The 16,918-nt window shown below is 44.2% G+C and overlaps 2 protein-coding genes across 3 annotated transcripts in view; both read right to left on the bottom strand.

The window, feature by feature from the left end:
- The window catches only part of LOC310785342 (juxtaposed with another zinc finger protein 1-like), a 16,375-nt gene extending 10,666 nt beyond the window's left edge, over positions 1-5,709 (bottom strand). The window contains exon 1 of the mRNA XM_083646383.1: positions 5,535-5,709. Coding sequence (XP_083502509.1) covers positions 5,535-5,649 — 115 coding nt within the window. The 5' untranslated portion in view covers positions 5,650-5,709. The remainder of the gene's footprint in view (positions 1-5,534) is intronic.
- Positions 5,710-7,350: 1,641 nt separating this feature from the next.
- Positions 7,351-16,659, bottom strand: LOC310784790 (histone H3-like centromeric protein A). Of its 2 annotated transcripts, XM_083645837.1 has the most exons (5): positions 16,520-16,659; positions 12,432-12,642; positions 11,252-11,379; positions 10,325-10,399; positions 7,351-7,480 (listed from the first exon to the last, which is right to left on the bottom strand). In XM_083645837.1, exons 2-5 carry the CDS (start codon positions 12,592-12,594, stop codon positions 7,385-7,387), a joined length of 462 nt encoding a protein of 153 aa, XP_083501963.1. In that variant the 5' UTR covers positions 12,595-12,642; positions 16,520-16,659; the 3' UTR covers positions 7,351-7,384. The 2 variants fall into 2 exon arrangements, with proteins under 2 accessions (XP_083501963.1, XP_083501964.1); XM_083645838.1 differs by lacking the exon at positions 10,325-10,399 and having other exon boundaries at positions 7,358-7,480.
- Positions 16,660-16,918: the final 259 nt, after the last annotated feature.

Genomic DNA, 16,918 nt, shown 5'->3' with positions numbered 1-16,918 from the left:
ACATGTCTTCAGGCCCGGACCCTCACCAAAGATGTGAAGTTTGGGGCAGATTTGACCATGTACAGGCGAGATACAAGCCACTTTCTGTGTTGCCAGTAGGTGGCGCTATTACTATGCACGTGTACAAATTACACCAGGTTTGACACTGCACTTCCTCGGGTTCCCAGCAACACACTCACAAAGAGTGAAGTCGATCGGATGAACGGTGGTGGAGATAAAGCACTTTTCGTGTTGCCAGTAGGTGGCGCTCTGACTACAATGTGTTCAGACCTGGACACTTAGGGGCGGGACATACTCCAGGCGCGCTCCAAAACGCGAGGGCCGCGCGGCCAATATGACGTCATCGCGGTGGGGGCGAGGCCTCCGCAGCCGTAAGCGCGCGCCGCGCCGCTCCACTCCACTCCGCTTTGCAGGGAGAGACAGGAAGAGAAATGAAATGAAGAAGGAAGTACACTGAGCCATGTTTTGACCACATTTCTTGAGTCGTGACTCGTGACCCATGTGGTAAACTTATTAAACTTATTTACATTCAATAAAAACAAGATTGGCAATTCTATTCATGTGCTGATACAATCGTTTGAGAGTGAAATCGCAGTCTACTGAAGATAATGGCATTCCATTGACTTTTAATTGAGTTTCATTGACTTTATCATGGGCCATTCACTGTACTATGTAAACAGCACTGGAGTATGTCCTAAGCTTTATCAAGCATGACAAGTTTGGGGCAGATTAGACAACGTGTAGTCTGATGGTGCCGAGTCGACCATTTCAGGTGGTGCCGGATGGCAATCCCATTCCGCTCCCTGCAAGCTCTGCACTGGCTCTGACCCGCTCTGACTGCGGCTGCGACCATATTTGGATTTCCGTTCCACGCCCCCCATGTCGAATCTGTATGCCTCTGCTGCTGTACGTGTCAAATCTGCTGAGCTCAAATGCCTGCGCCGCTGCCTTTGAAACAATAACAACAGCAGCGCTAGTCGCTAGCTCGTTGCTACACGCGGAAAACGATTGATGTGGATTATGCAATGAAGCTAGCCTGCATGGTACGTTCGGTGGATGGCTGTAAAGAGCCTTTTTTCCCTCTAGTCCACAGTGAAAGCCTTCCCCAGCCAGACTCTCCCAGCCCCTTTACTGGGAGAGTCTGGCAAGCGAGACTAGACAACGTGCAATCGAGACTACAGCAACTACCTGTGTCACGGCAAGACATCGATATTCGCCGCGTTGCCACTGCCACGCCCGTGTTCGACGAAAGCTCAAACTTTGTTTGAATAAACTTTCATCATTAGGGTCTCTTATAGACAAGTTTCCCCGCGCTGGCCTAGGTCGGCGCCATAGCAGCCTTACATGTCCCCGGCTTCCGGTTAAGTCCACATTGCGTCCACAGCAGCCTAAGTGATGTTGCCAATAAGCTACGACTTAAATAGAGACTTATTATTACATCATATTTTTGTGTATGCTGTGCAAGTTTGAGGTGGATCCAATTAACACCCTAGGAGGAGTTAAAGTACGACCCCTGGAAATCGCCAAAATATTGCACAGTAAATTCAAAATGGCTGATTTCCTGTTGGGTTTAGGCCATGGCACACCAGTCCCAATTACTTTTTTTTCCTCCAAAAGTCTGGACATGATACATGTGCCTGGTGGAGCTTGTGTACCTGTAGGTGAAACGTAGTGCGGGGAGCGCTGCTCTATCGGGCCATTTTGCCACGCCCATGGCCAAGCCCCACCTGACCTCAGATCGCTATTTGCACCACTTCTGAGGTGAGGGATGTGCAAAGTTTTGCAACTTTCCGAGCATGTTGCTGCTTGCTTTTCAAGATTTAAACTGACGGTGACTTTAATTGAAACAAAAAGTAGTCGGCTGGAAATGTTTTAATAAACGGCAAATTAGCCCGCAGCCGATGCTTATGGAAAGCCCTGTGTTTAGCCCCTCATAAATGTGTTTGAATGCTAAGAAAATATTGTTGCTTTCCTAAAGAAAACAATAGGGCCGCCCTCCGCACCATTCTGGTGCTCGGGCCCTAAAAAGACACACCGTGACACTGGGGGACAGCCTAGCCAGGTCTGCGGGTGACGTCTGTAACATTTATAAGTGCCAAACTTGCACAAATAAACACTTCTTTGTATTCTTAGTAATACAAAACATAAATACAAAACATAATTGCTCTTACAGTAAAATATATTTTTTGGGGGGGGGGGGGGGGGAGTTTAGAATTGATTCAGAATTGATTCATTAATTCATTAAGAATTCTGATTGTTCTTACATGATATATATATATAATTTTTTACTTGACACCCCTAGACTAACAGGAAGGACGATGAACTCTGCAACTGCAGCCATGACTCCAGCTGTAAAACCGATTACCACAAAAATATCCAAGCAAAGCTAAGATGGTTGGAAATGGAATTTCCCTGTGTGCTCTGCTCTCTCTCTCTGTCTCTCCCTTTTTTCCCTCTCAACCTTGTCTCTCAAATCTCTTCCTCGCTTTTTAATCTCTATCCGCCGCCCGTCTTCCTCTCCCCGTGTCTCTCTGCTGAGGTAAGAGGCAGGTATGTGCTTGCTTGTGCAGGTGAGGAGAACAGAACGCTACCTTGCACACTGATAGGCAGCGCATGACATCATTGCATTCCACAGCCCTGCAGTCACCAACACAAAGCCCTCTTGACAACAAATAAACACTGCAAAATATAGGTCACCCAGGGTATTTCCTTTCGCATTCAAGCCTAATCTAAACAACATGGGCAGGTTTTGGAAACGCTGTGCTCTCCTTTCTTTTAAGATTAGCGCACGGTTTAAGACCTTACCAATTTCCCCATGGGAATGATCATTAAAGATTCATCTGGTCTTGCCAGCGATGCTCAGGTTATTGTAAAGGTAGAGGAGAGATGGATTCAAGTAAAGATAAGACACACACACGTCCGGGATATTTGAGATACATTGGGGAGGCCAACCCAAAGGACACAAATGGCTTCGTCTATCAAGCCAGCACATGGGATGTCCTACCACAAGAGGGCAGCGCCGTCTGTGGTAATGACCATATTTTTTGTAGGATGAGGGACCGCTGATATTTGCACCCTGACCTGCGACACACTGACTAGCTTTTACTGCCATTTATGTTCCCTAGTACAAGCCTTTTACCACCTCCACATGATGTGATTTATGGCTTTAATAACAGTTAGTGCCAGCTTGATCATAATCCATGTGCACGCTGCAGGACAGACCACAATCACGGCTAAGCAATCCATTATCCACCAAGCTTCATACGTCTGACGTCTCACGTGATGAAGGAGCCAGTACTGTCAAATTAGCTAATCGTTTTGATTGATTATTGAGCAGACCGCTGTACCACTTCAAAAAAAAGGGGGAGGGGGGGGGGAGCCAAAGCCAAAGGCTACTACAACCCCCCCCCCCCACGCCAACCTCAATCCACTCCATCTGTCACACATATCCCTATGGTAACTGATCTGAGAGCAGTATTGATTAGACTGTGTGATGTGGATGCTGATGATGAACAGTGCTTGTAAAGCGAGCAGAGGGGGAACTCATTAACCCCTGTGATCTGACTGGTGACCCCCATTCTGCTCAGCCGACTGCTGGGGTCAAAGGTCAAGCTAAGAGCCAGATGGGGCGCATGTGTCTATGTGTGTGTGTGTGTGTGTGATGGGGATGATAATAATACCCATCCTTCTATTACTATGAGATCAAGCCTAGTACTCTGCATTAGTATGCGGTTAGAGATTGGGCTATATGGAACTTCTCTGTGTCACACATATAATAGGTAATGTAAAACACAATCACATGTGCATTCATGGGGAGACAGCGGGCATGGGCAGTGTTGATTCCCCCCTTTGGTTAATTTAGATGTGATCCATGATGGAGCATATGACAAAGAACGGTCCACATGACAACCAATCACCACAATCCACTCTCAACCCATAAAAGCATGCACGCACACACGCACACACACACACACACACACACACACACACACACACACACACACACACACACACACACACACACACACACAGCAGCCCCTTTTAAAATCTCAGCACACCCCGTCCTGTCCCGATGTGACGTGACATCACGTTGGGTGTCATCACAGCTGGCTGCTTGGGAGCGTCCTTTGTTAGTGAGACAGCAGGTGTGCTATCCCTCGGCCAATAAGCTGCCCCCAACCCCTTCAGTGACAGCCAGTTGCCATGGAGACTGGCTCAGTGAAGCATCCATTTATCCCCCACCCCTCCTTCCTAGACTCCTGAGGATGGATTCATGCCACTAATAATGATTAGCCCAAGTCAACTTTGTTACTCATTATTTTGTGTTGTGCTCATTTTTGTGGTTCACAACTCCTTAAATGTAACGATAATCTAATTTGCTATGGTGGATTACAGGCTAATCCAGCAGACCAGAGTTGATTATCTAGCTGTAAAAGTGAGAGGTTGATCTCTGCTTCTTTATGGCTGCAGTCAATATAATTAACAGTTACAGTTATTAGCTGTCAGTACAATAAAAAATACTATTAAATTAATTATTGAGTAATCACATGATAATACTGTGATAATAACAACAATAATAATAATAATAATAATAATAATAATAATAATAATAATATGACAGGAAGTGATGTAGTGATAAACAAATAAACAAATAACATTCAGACAGTTGATCAATAATTACTAAACCAGGCACTAACTAATTAAATCAATAGGCCTATATTTTCAGAGTTGATGTAAATGTATTTCCTTAAGGACCATATATTCTTACATTTAGTTTCATACAAGTTACTATGATATATAATTTAATGTATCTCAGTCTCAAAAGGGTGGGTAAACTGGTTTTGGTTTAGCCTACGCTGCATCCTAGCGACAGGTTACCAAAGGCTTTTCACTGACAGAACAGATGCTGGAAACTGGAGCAATGCAACAAGTTTGACTTGTGCAAACGTTGGAAAAAGCACTCACAGAAGAGACGAGATATCATGCAAAACAGGCTTGATTGAGTCTTTGCACGAGTGGCACAACTGCATTGTCAAAAGACAGTTAGGTGACAGCCACATTAGCGGGGGGCATTGCAAAAGGTGATGGATGTCTTGAATGCGCTGACACACTTGAGGTGACAAAAGCCGCAGCGATAGACTTGCATCAATATACGTCCCCCTGTGAGAGGAGCCCCGGCGGCTGCACTGCAACAGCACAGGCCTGCAAACGTAAACACTGGCTGGTTAGCTCTGAAACCGCTGCCTGGTCAGGATGCTACCTATGCAGACCTATGCGGCCCTCGTATGATAGTTAACGCTGCAATAAGATCAAGCAAAACAAGCTATCCCTCCCCTTTCACACACAACTACTATATTCCACAAAGTGGTGATTAACAGCAAATCTGAGGCGAGCCTCGACATAGGCAGCAGGCATAGCGGAATGCAAGCAGAGCCCGCCTGTGTTAGCTAGCGTTAAGTAGTTAGCTAGGGCGCTAGCTAGTACCAGCTAGCTGGTTAGCTCCGTCTCCCCCACTCTGCCTACCCCCTACTCACCGATGTGATTGTCCTCGATGTGGACGATGAGCTCGGCCAGAGACTCGAACTGCAGCCCGCAGCCCCCGAACCTGCAGGAGTTAGAGAAGAAAGAAGCGGCGGCGATGCCCGTCATATTTCTCGAGGTGGTGCATTCACCGGGGAAGGGGGTCAGGAGCCGGGGAGGTACAAGGAGGCTTCGGGTCCGGGCCGGGGTGGGAGCGGGGCAGAGCGGGGAGCGGTGGAGCAGACACCGGGAGGCAGGGCAGCCAGACAGGACAGCGGCGGAGGGACGCAGCTGGGAGGCAAACGGGACGGTGGGGGCGGGGAGGGCTGGCTGACGTCACGGCCAGCCTACCTGTTGTTATGCTGTGTGTAGTCTGGCAAGCGATACTATGCATTGCCGTGTGTGAATATTATTATTAGTTGTGGATATTATTGTGGATAATATTTTAAAGTGTTAACCCAAATGTTGATCAATTTACCAGCGTCTTTATTGTTGTTGATGATGGTGAATATTTCTACACTGGGTCACATTGTAGGATGCTGATCTAGTTTTGAATTATCATTTGAATTAGGCTCCCACAAAAAGTAAACAAGGGTTTAGGTTAATATTCATATGCAGGACTATTATATACCTTGGGTATTCCTTGCAAAGGTGTACTGCCCCAGGGTTCCTTGGGGGGGTTTAAGGGGGTCCCAAGCAGAAAGGCTGCTATAATACTATAAGTCCATAAGTAACACAGTGACACAATCTATGACTCTTTTGGTCATGGTTTCATACACGTTTTGTTATAAAACATCTAAAAGCAAAAAATCTTATCAGATGGGGGATGGACAAAATCTTTCAAATGGGGTCCGTGGTCTAATTTGTGTCAGTTTTAGGGCTCCTGATCACAAGTCCCGTCCCCCAAGACAAAAAGTATACCTCTGGGGTCCACGGGTACCTCAGTCGGTAGGATGAGGGTGGCAGAGAATGAACATAATAAAAAGCCAAAAATTGTTTATTTTGTCAGCTTATTCAGATGTCATGACCTGCTTGTAGGCCAGTAGTTCTCAAAGTGGGGTCAGGTTGAGAGGTTGCAAGTTACAAAAATAAGAATATACTCAAAAATGATCCAAAGATAATTATAAGAAAAACAACAAAACAGAACTACGCTGGAACCACTGCAGGCTGAAAATACACAGGATGGGACTCAAGATTAGCTTTGATTCCTTGGCTGAGTTTCAAATAACTAAATTCTTCCATTTAACACTTTTTTGTGTCCAAAAACCTTGAAACTACTAAGGTGCACAATTTCAGTAACTGTAATACACTGCCATTTTACTTCCCAGGATTAATAGAATTTGGTGATCAATAGTTGAAATGATATAAGATGCAAAAAGTTCTATAAATTATACTCCCAAAATCACTCACTTGTAACCGTGATCCACCAACACCTATAACTGTAAACCCTAACTAGCGAAATAATCGCTACAATAAATAATGCTATAATTGTACAGGCCTACTTAAAAAAAAAAAAAACATCTCTGCTTTGTTCAGAGAAATGTGACAAGAATCACCATACGAAGAGAAAGAGGCATAAAGAGATTTCAATAATGAGAGACTAGAAGGAATGGACAAACAACATTTAGATTTGGCGTATGACTCCATGATGCTCCTCCTGAGGTAGCCTTCATTATTGAAAATTGTCTGAGACATCATTAAATCTCTGCTCATGTACAAATACAAAAAAACTTAGTTTATTAACAATTTACATATTACATACAATCGAACAATTTGTACATACCAAAAAAAAACAGTAGACATCCACTACTGCAAGCCAGGTAGTCACTGGCCCGAACCTGCAAAACTACTCAGCTGCTTCAACTCAACTGTTGAAGCAGATTCTGCGGGCCAGCTGCATGTCACTCTTGAACAGGGTGACCCGCTCGGCGTGGATGAACGTGAGAAACGCCTCCGCTGCCTGGGAGGAAGAGGAAGAGCAGACACACACAGGAGGAAATTACAACAAAGAGACACTTGACATGTAGGGGGGGAATCACCAGAGGACCCACCATATGATATTATTACACTAAGTCAAAGTCCCTATACGATATTAGATTAGAGGATTGATACTTGATACAATATTGCCATGCAAAATATCGTGATACTATGCTGTATCGACCCCCCCCCCCCCCCATCCCCCATCCCTACTGACATGTCTAGGGGGTCTCAGAGTAGGAAATAAAAAAAATATTTAAGGGGCAACTTTCCCCCCACTGTCTAAAAAATGGGGGCATTTACAAAAGTTGTAGGCACTTTATTAGTGCATAAAGTTGCTAAAGCGTAGTGGGAACAACAGCGCTGTTTGTGTGTGAGTTTGTGTGTGAGTGTGTTCTTCGTCCTCTTCTGGCAACCAGCTTGCAGGTGCTGAGTGTGTGTGTGTGTGTGTGTGTATTAGGGCTGTGCGATTAATCGATTTTGAATCGTAATCGAATTAATTAGTTAGGACGATGTTAAAAAAATGAAAATCGTAAAATCGATTTTCACTTCAACTAGGGTAATTACGTTACGCGGGCGGCTCTCTCTCATGTACGCATGCTGCTACTTGTCCATTCTCCCCGCTGTAAAGTCTCTCTAGAGGCTGTGATACTGGCTACTAAAGACAGCAGCGCAATGGACTTATTTCAACACCAAACACCAAAAAGCACAGAGTGAGCACTGAGCGCAGCTTGTTGCACTGCGGGCTGTAGCCTACCAGATAAGATTGCCACAACACACTCACGCGCGCACAGTCGCACACGAACACAGACGTTATCACCGGACGATGAAACGTTGCCTTTACAGTTCACATAATAACAAAACAACACGTGAGGCCACTGAGTACTGATAGATTGGCTGTGTTCATGGCTGTAACGTAGCAGCCTCAGCTGACTCACCTGTCCCTGTGTGTCTGAATTTCCCCCTAACTGCTATCGCAGTTCCACGCATTCCTGTTGTGACTTTGTGTTATTCTAGTACAGATATAACTCCGAGCACGGGTGGTCGCTTAGACACTGCTAATATAATTATGTCACGGAGGAACACGCAAATCCACCAGTGTCAAGTTAGCAAGCAACAGCCAGGAAGTTAAGCATAGCAGCGGCAAGCTAAAACAGGAAGTTGGGGTGTTCTGCCTTCAGAGTAAAAGCGTAAATTGTCAATTAGGGAAAAAAAGGGGGGAAAAGAGCTCTGTAGGGCAACAAATGTTTAGAGAAGTATAATAGTATAATAAATCGAAATCGAAATCGAAAATCGAGTTTTGAGAGAAAAAATCGTCAATTTTAGTTTTAGGCAAAATCGCCCAGCCCTAGTGTGTATATATATATATACAGTATATATACACACATACATACATATAAAATAATTATGTATATTGTTTATACAATACAATACAACATATGTGTACATATGTGTATATGTGTACAATAATTAATAACCTAAAGTTATCACAATATTCATCACTGCATGTTTTAACTTTTTTTTAAACAAAAATGTGTTACTTGCCACCATTATATTACTAGGTAGATTATTCCAATACGCATTACTAGGTAGATTATTCCAATACGCAACTGCTCTATACATTACCGTTCTTTTCAGAGCATTGGTTTTTGGTAGAGGTAGAGTGAATTGAGCATCTACTGCCTGTCTTGTAGTATAGCCATGTCTACTCTTAGTGGGGTACAGTTGTGAATGTAAGCCCTGTGGTTTCCCAGTGTTCCAGATGTTAAACAGAAAGGTTACCAAGCTGCATGCTATTCTTTGTTCCACTTTGATCCATGACAGTGCGGCATGCATCCCCTCCACACTGCTCCTCATAGAGCAGCGGAGAGTGAGGCGTGCCGCCCTGTTCTGGGTATAGACCAAATCAGCGGGGATGTTTACATTTACTTCCGGTTACGCCTGCGGTCCACACATCATAATGGCAGTGAACGGGCACAAACTGACGTGTTGAAGACCAAAACAGACAAAGAAGACAAAAATGGTTTGTTCGTGTTGTGTTGTTGTTTAATATCATTCATAACAACACTTTCACTAACGTTAGTGGAGACCAGACTAGCTAATTTACCTGTTGGACCAGACCAGACCAGAGTAGACTTGAAGCTAAATTAAATTAACGTGGCGTCAGTAGCTCTGTCTGTAACGAGTCTGCAAAAAAACAGCGAGTTTGACAGTTGTAAACAAACGTTATTAGCTAGCTAACACTACATAAAACAAATACAGAAGAAAGGCTAGATACGTCGGACAAGCATGTTTACCAACCGTTTGAACATTTAAATTGAAAGTAGTCGGCCGAAAACAATGGGAGGGTTTGCCAGCATTTATTTGACAACACGCACATTTAAACCTGCCGCCTTCCCCAAGTGGTACGCGGAAGTAATGTTGTTTACATGGTGACGTCACGGTGATTTGGTCTATATATGGGTGACAATAGCTTGGCGAGAATCAGGGCCAAACGAGTTAGGTGTGAAGGCGTCCTGACTCGTGTGCATACTTGCTACACCTGACCAGACCAGTATAGACCCTTTTCAGAGCAACTGTTTTGAGGTGGTAAAGCAGGAGCAACCGTGTTGAGGTGGTAAAGCATGAGATAAAGCAGGTATAACCAGTACCATTAATGATGTTTCCATTCCATTTAGGTGTTCCAGTGCCAGGGCCCTCATTTAATGTTATTGGTTACACCTGCTCAACGTCCTGCTTTACCACCTCAAAACGGTTGCTGGGAAAAGGGCCTATACAGCCTGGCGTCCATGCTGCTGAGTGAACATGGTTCATCCTGGGTCCTTACCTCATGCAGGGCATGCAGAGCTGAGACCCGCCACCGGGAATGCTGACCGGGAAGACCCTGGCACACCTCCCGCACCTGAAGTCAAGACCAACCACTAGTTTAATCAACAGCTGGAGTTTGATTGTAAGGTGAGGCTGCACTCGAAGATGTGACCACAACAATAATAATAAAATAGTAGATATGTAGAAATATTTCCGTTATGGGGGGACAATTGACTTGCGTATAAAAACAAAGTAATGCAGGAGAGAAGCATGAAGAACAAAATTTAAATGAAACTGATGATCATTTTTTGCACATTCGCCCATGATGTATTAGCAACAGGAACTAGATTGAATTACTTTCTAGGACTCGTTCACCCATGTGAAGGTAAATGCATTTGAATGTGGTTCGGACATCACTTGTTATTGGTTTTACTTTAGAAAAATGGCGGATAAGGATGAGGCTCGTCTTGGAGTCCATCCAATTTCCAGACGTTTTTGAGAAACAGAAAATGTGTACAGTTTGCAGTTTTTTAAAAGCCTTCAGTTCTTCTGCTGCAAAGAAACGATGCCGTGAGCGAGACATAGAATGAAATACACCGCCCAGAGTCTCTTGTGATTAGTTCGCAAGCTCTACTTGAAAGTGTATTACGCAAAACATAGTCACATTGTGCACAACGCTCAACCCGGCAATCTGACAGGAATTTCAGTTGGACGTGAGGGGGGAATTGCCAGATCCACTTCTCCAAATTATCACCTCCGGCTTCCGTTCACACACACACGACCCTGATCTGAACGTTTTCCAGAAGATTTCTGGGTGAAGCTGCATGCGTGAACTAGAGTTCTCATTTTCAGCCCGAGCTCAACACGACCCGACTCAGAAAATATCTGTGCGTCTCCCTGTGTTCACACATGCAGCTTCGCTCAACATCAGACGTGTACGACTCACCAGGCAAACGAAGGGCGCCGCCCTGAGCAGCAGTTGGTTGCTCTTCTGGTATTTGCGGATCAACATCAGGGCTCTGGTTCGTGGACGAAACCTCTTCTTCTTCCGAGGAGACTGAGGAGGGCGAAGTGCTGCACAGACACAAACACCGGATTTATTTTGGAACCTTGATTCATTGGAGTAGAGCCAAGGCTTAGGATTTGCTGACTACAGGTTGAAAGCTCAATATGGAAAACCTTATACAGCATGATGATCCCATGTGTGATGATCAAACCTTATTATACAGCATGATGATCCCATGTGTGACGATCAAGATATGAATTAAAATCACTGAATTTTCAAGTCTCATGGCTATATCCTCCTAAAATAATAATTGGATGATAAAATCAAGTATTGCATTCACCGCTGTCCGTCCTGTGGGGTAACGGTAAGATGGGAAGCATGACTATGGAAATAAGTATTTGCACTTTTACATGTATATCCCTTGGACGTTGTTGTTCTTTGTCCACAATAAAATCAATCAATCAATCAGACTGCATGCTGATTCATGAGTGGAGTTACAGTGAGGAAATGGAAGCAGATCTTTCAATGGGGAAAGACAACCTGGGAAATCACATGACTTGAATGACCTTTTCCCACAACAGTATAATCCATTTGTGGCAGTAGAGAGCTTGAGGGCTACAGTTAACCCGTTTAATCCCATCGGTCACTTGTGACCTCGAGGCCTAAGAAAATTGAAAATTGAAAAAAAAAAAAAATAGGCTGTAAATGTGACTGAAATCTGTATCAATGCATTTTCAGCAAATATTTTAATAATAAAGGGTCTCAATGAAATATGTGCACTGTCACATGACTTCTCTACGCAGCTTCTGATGCACACCTGGACCGTGAATTTGTAAATCAACTGACTACGGCACACATGGCACGCGTTCTTTTCTCGCAATTAGAAACTCAGAATTAACCTAAACAACGCTGCATCTTGAATGTCACTAATTTCAAAGTTGTGCATTGCCATCTTTGTTACAGCTGCATTATTCCAGCACAAGTATTAACTGAGTGCTGTGGTGGACTGGCATCTGCCCGATGCATCTAGCATGCATAGGCTCCTGCTCCCCCATGACCCTGCTAGCATAGGCTCCTGCTCATATTCCAGTCGCTTGTTTTTGCCCCCACACCCCCTCACCCGAAGGGCCGCTCCCCCTCCGGGAGTCATCTTGGGCACCGCTCTGTCGTCTCAGGGAGCGGTGTTGACCACCTGAAGGCCCTGGGGTGGGCTTCAGGGGCGTGCAGCGTTTAGGGGCTGTGCCTTTCCGCCGGCTGGCAGATGAATCATGACTGGGACACATCACCTCCAACAGCCGATATCAGGACCAGACAGGAACACTGCAGTAGAGCTGCAATGATTAATTGATTATTCGAGCAACAGAAAATTAATAATACATTTTATTTTTTTAAGCACCTTTCTCAAACTCAAGGACCCTGTACAGTATAAAATACAATCAAGTATTTTTATAATCAATAATCATTTAACTCATTGAGTGCCAGCCACTTTTGGAGAACGGACGCTCCCAGTGCCAGAGTTTCAGAGCGTTTTCAGTGATTTCTCGAGGCCCACAGAATATTGTGTGATATTACTATGTAAACACTGAACACGCACAAAGAGCGATGAGACTCTATTCTATCATCTGCAAAAAAAGTTTATTGATCCCATTTTCCGTTCTTTAGTTATGAGCCGGAGAAGATAGCTTGATTTAACCAAAAACAGCAATTTTTTTCTAGAAGCTGAGATAATGAGCCTTTTGTGAAATTAAACATTTCAAGCACATCACTGACTCTGAAGCTAATCTTTTCTAATGTAGTCACACCTCAAAAATAATTTCCTTCAATAAAACAGTGAAGGCCAGGGAATTTTGTTTGGCAGAATAATATTTTTTAGCTGCAACCAGCAGCGCTGGCCCCTGCGTGCGCTGCTGGTTGCAGCTTCTTGCTGGTCTTGATTTGCTGCTGGTGGGCATCGGATATTCTGGCTTGCGTTTGTCAATCCTGTCCTGCTGTCTGGGTCTGTCTGGGTGTTGTGTGCTGCTCTGCGTGCCCCCCCCCCCCCCCCCCCCCCCCGCCCCGCCTCAACTGCACACTCCTCCTCCGTATGGGAGTGTCTCTGGTGGCTCTCTGCTGAGTTTGCTGTGCACAGTGAAGGGTGCGCGACATCCAGCTTTTTTACAGCGTTCCGCGTGTGTTTGTCACCGGCAACCATGCTTCCAGTTGAGAATAATAACAACTCCACGGCTGATCATGCGGATGTGCTGTCGCAACGGACACGGAGCGGCTCAATTGTGGGAGCAGATTGGCTGCTGCAGGCACAGCTACAGTAACGTTATGCTTCATGCATATCGATGCATACGGATGCGATGCGATTTCCGTTTCCCCAACGACTTCTTCTTTGTTTTTTCCTTGCCTTTCTGTTATCTGGAGAGCACTGTCGCCACCTAAGGGTTCTGTAAAATAGGTTAGACACATTCAATAGCTCCCATATTGTAAGAGGCGATGTAAGAGGCTTAGATCGACATCCCCCCGTCAAAAAACGCAATTGACGACTTTAGTCGTCTTTGGCACTCTACGTCACTATTTGAATTGACGACTAAAGTCGTCATTGGCACTCAATGAGTTAAGACTCAATTTTAAGAAAATAATACAAAAATGCAAGAGAGAGAGAGAATGAGAGGGAGAGAGAGGGGCAGGCCACCATGTTGTCACAGCCCGGTTGCTCAGATGCAGCAGTTCCTATTTCTCACTAAAGAATACAAAAATTCAAATGTAAATGTGAATATTTTCTCTTTCTTTAGTCTTCTATGACAGTAAACTGATGATTTATTGGCTCACATCACAAAAAAACAAAGCGTTTCGGCAAAGAGCCTTCTTCAGAGCGCTCTGAAGAAGGCTCTTTGCCGAAACACATAAGCGTTTTGTTTGTTTTTTTGTGATGTGAGACAATAAATCAAGTGAAATGTGAGTATTTTGTCCTCCTTGACTTTGAAAACTGAGATGTGCTACCCTTTCAGCCTTTTTTGAACATATTTTGGATTTTGGGTTTGACACTCCACTGAGAAACCCATTGTTGAAGCGCAACCTTCTTTTTCTAAACAGTAAACTGATGATCTTTGGGTTGCGGACTGTTGGTCAGGACAAAAGACGACATTTGATGTTGTCATCTTGGACATTTCAATTGGGGAGGTAGCTACAACATGTACCTGATCCCAGCACAGAGACTGGCTGCTATGTTGTTATATTGTTGTTTGTACTTAGCTGTGGAGACTATACTGGAGATCATTTCAAAAGTATTTCTTATATCTGATTACTCGATTGTTGGTATAATCAGAAAAATGCTCGATTACTAAATAATCGATAGCCTGGCTCCACTCTGAAAGGGAAACACAGAAGTGATTTATAAACCAAAAACAGACCTTTTTTTAGGCGCATTTTGGATGCTGTCATTTGGATTTGTATGTGTTAATTAACCCTGTTCTTACAGTTTTTATAAGACAAACCAGCATAGAGTGTGGTGGGGCGGGGTTCGAATATTTTACATACTGTATGTCCACCTTTTGAGGTTTGCACCTTATTCATTGTTATATCTAGTCACACTAGATATAACACTACGGTGGTCGGGTATATTAAAAACGGTGATGAATCTGCCTACAGGGCCTAAGTGGCAGCCCTAGTCAACTGGTGCACTTTAAACAATCTTGTTTTAAATTTAGATAAGACCAAGGAAATGATTTTTGATTTCCGCAAAAGCGGCTCAGTGCCCCCCTCTCTGGTCATTTGTGACCAGCCCGTCGACAGGGTCGACAGCTTGAAATTTCTGGGCACCACCATATGCCGCTCCCTGAAATGGGAAGTCAACACTAGTAACATTGTGAGCAAAGCCCACCAGAGGCTTCACTTTCTGAGGCAGCTCAAGAAGTTTGGTGTGTCTGGGGAGGCGATGGCTCACTTCTACAGAGCCACTGTGGAGAGTGTACTCACCTTCTCAGTCACAGTGTGGTACGGTCGGCAACACTACCGCCCTTGAGAGGAAACGGTTGGAAAGGGTGGTACGCATAGCGTCCAAAATCACCGGCCACGACCTTCCATCCGTTTCCCCCATCTATGCCACACGCACCAAACGCAAGATGCAGAGGGTGATCGCCGACCCCCTCCCACCCTGCTAGCTCTCTCTTTAAACTCATGCCCTCAGGTAGGAGGCTTCAGTCTCTGAGGTGCAGGACCTCCCGTCTCAGGAACAGCACTTATCCTGAGGCGGTTCGCCTCCTGAACTCTGACCCTCTTTGCATTCGCACCTTAAATCGCACCTTAAATCCTTAGGCTTGAATTGAACTTGAACTGCACTTTATAGGCAGCTCGAAACTGCTTTTATGAACAAATGCTGCTTGTAATACTGTGCACTTTATTTATCTATTTCAGCCTCTCTCATATTTTATGTAGTTTTCTTTTTCACTTTTTTTATTCTCTTTTGTGTCTGAATCTGTGATTTGTTATGTCTGTTTTTTAGAGCTGCACTGAAACAAATTCCAATCAACTCTGTTGACATGGCAATAAAGTATTGAATCTTGAATCAAATATCGTATATAATCACACAAAGTAATAATTTAGGCCAAGGTAATCACAGATAGGGAGGCCAGGTCGACTATACTAGTCAACTAGCCTACATAACAGTGACCCTGAGCTGCTGGGGTTCAGTACCTTGCTCCAGGGTACTTCTGCAGGGTGGATGGGGGAATTACTTCGTTATTTCTAGACGGGCCCTTCTGCCCAAAAAGTCTTCCACGCATACTCTAACGTTAGTAGTGGATAACGTTACACTTGTTTTCTTCCTTTGAGATTAATGTTACAGCACAGCCACAGCGTAGACATGTGCTGCACGTTTATGCGTTAAGTCCCACTCTATGTGACGTTAGCTTAGTTAGCTAAATATACTATCAGAACAACGTTAACGTTAGATCAATCAGGTGGGCGGAGGATTCAAACCGTTGGAAATGGTTTTTCCCCTCTCTGCAAGAGCCAGACAGCCTGGTCTGGCTCTTGTTTCTTCAACTACGCAATGAAGAATGAAATACGCAGACATAGCTATTAGCTAACGTCATGTTATTGTCAAAGATAACGTTAGCTTTAGCTAGCAAGATCCTAAAGTCACTTAGCAAACAGGCGGCATTTGCACCTTAATTATTTCAATTTCAGAAAAACGTTAACGTTAATTGAAACGTAGCTTACCTGCGCGGTTGAATAGTATTCATGGAAGAAGTTTAAAATGCGAGGGATTGTTCACTTTGTAACTTTAAGATGGAAAACTCACACACTGGTGATGTGACTGACTTGAAATAGACTACATGCAAATAACTTTTCCTTCCACGCTCTTTGCTACATGCACAACTTATTTCTTCTTCTTCTTTCTTATTTCCGGCAGTGTAAACGCTACATGGCGTATTACTGCCCTCCTCAGTTCTATACTTCAACTACGCCCACAATTGAGAAAAAATTAACTACGCATAAATAAATAAATAAAAATAAACATTATATCCTCTGGTACAACTCTGATTCATGCAGAAATTTCAGCACTGCCTCTGTGATCAACTGGTGGTTCTTATTCTTCAGGCCAAAGAAAGATTTTAG

Source organism: Poromitra crassiceps (assembly GCF_964638095.1).
Source record: "Poromitra crassiceps genome assembly, chromosome: 11".
Taxonomy (NCBI): domain Eukaryota; kingdom Metazoa; phylum Chordata; class Actinopteri; order Beryciformes; family Melamphaidae; genus Poromitra; species Poromitra crassiceps.
Note: the sequence above shows the minus strand (reverse complement) of the source record. Positions and strands in the feature narration are given on the sequence as shown.

Excerpts from the sequence above, each read along its gene's own strand:
- LOC310784790 (XM_083645837.1), bottom strand. The coding sequence starts at position 12,594 with ATGTGTCCCAGTCATGATTCATCTGCCAGCCGGCGGAAAGGCACAGCC. Across the intron at positions 10,400-11,251 it reads CGGCGCCCTTCGTTTGCCTG|GTGCGGGAGGTGTGCCAGGG; the intron begins GTGAGTCGTACA and ends TCTTGACTTCAG. Across the intron at positions 7,481-10,324 it reads CTCTGCATGCCCTGCATGAG|GCAGCGGAGGCGTTTCTCAC; the intron begins GTAAGGACCCAG and ends TCTTCCTCCCAG.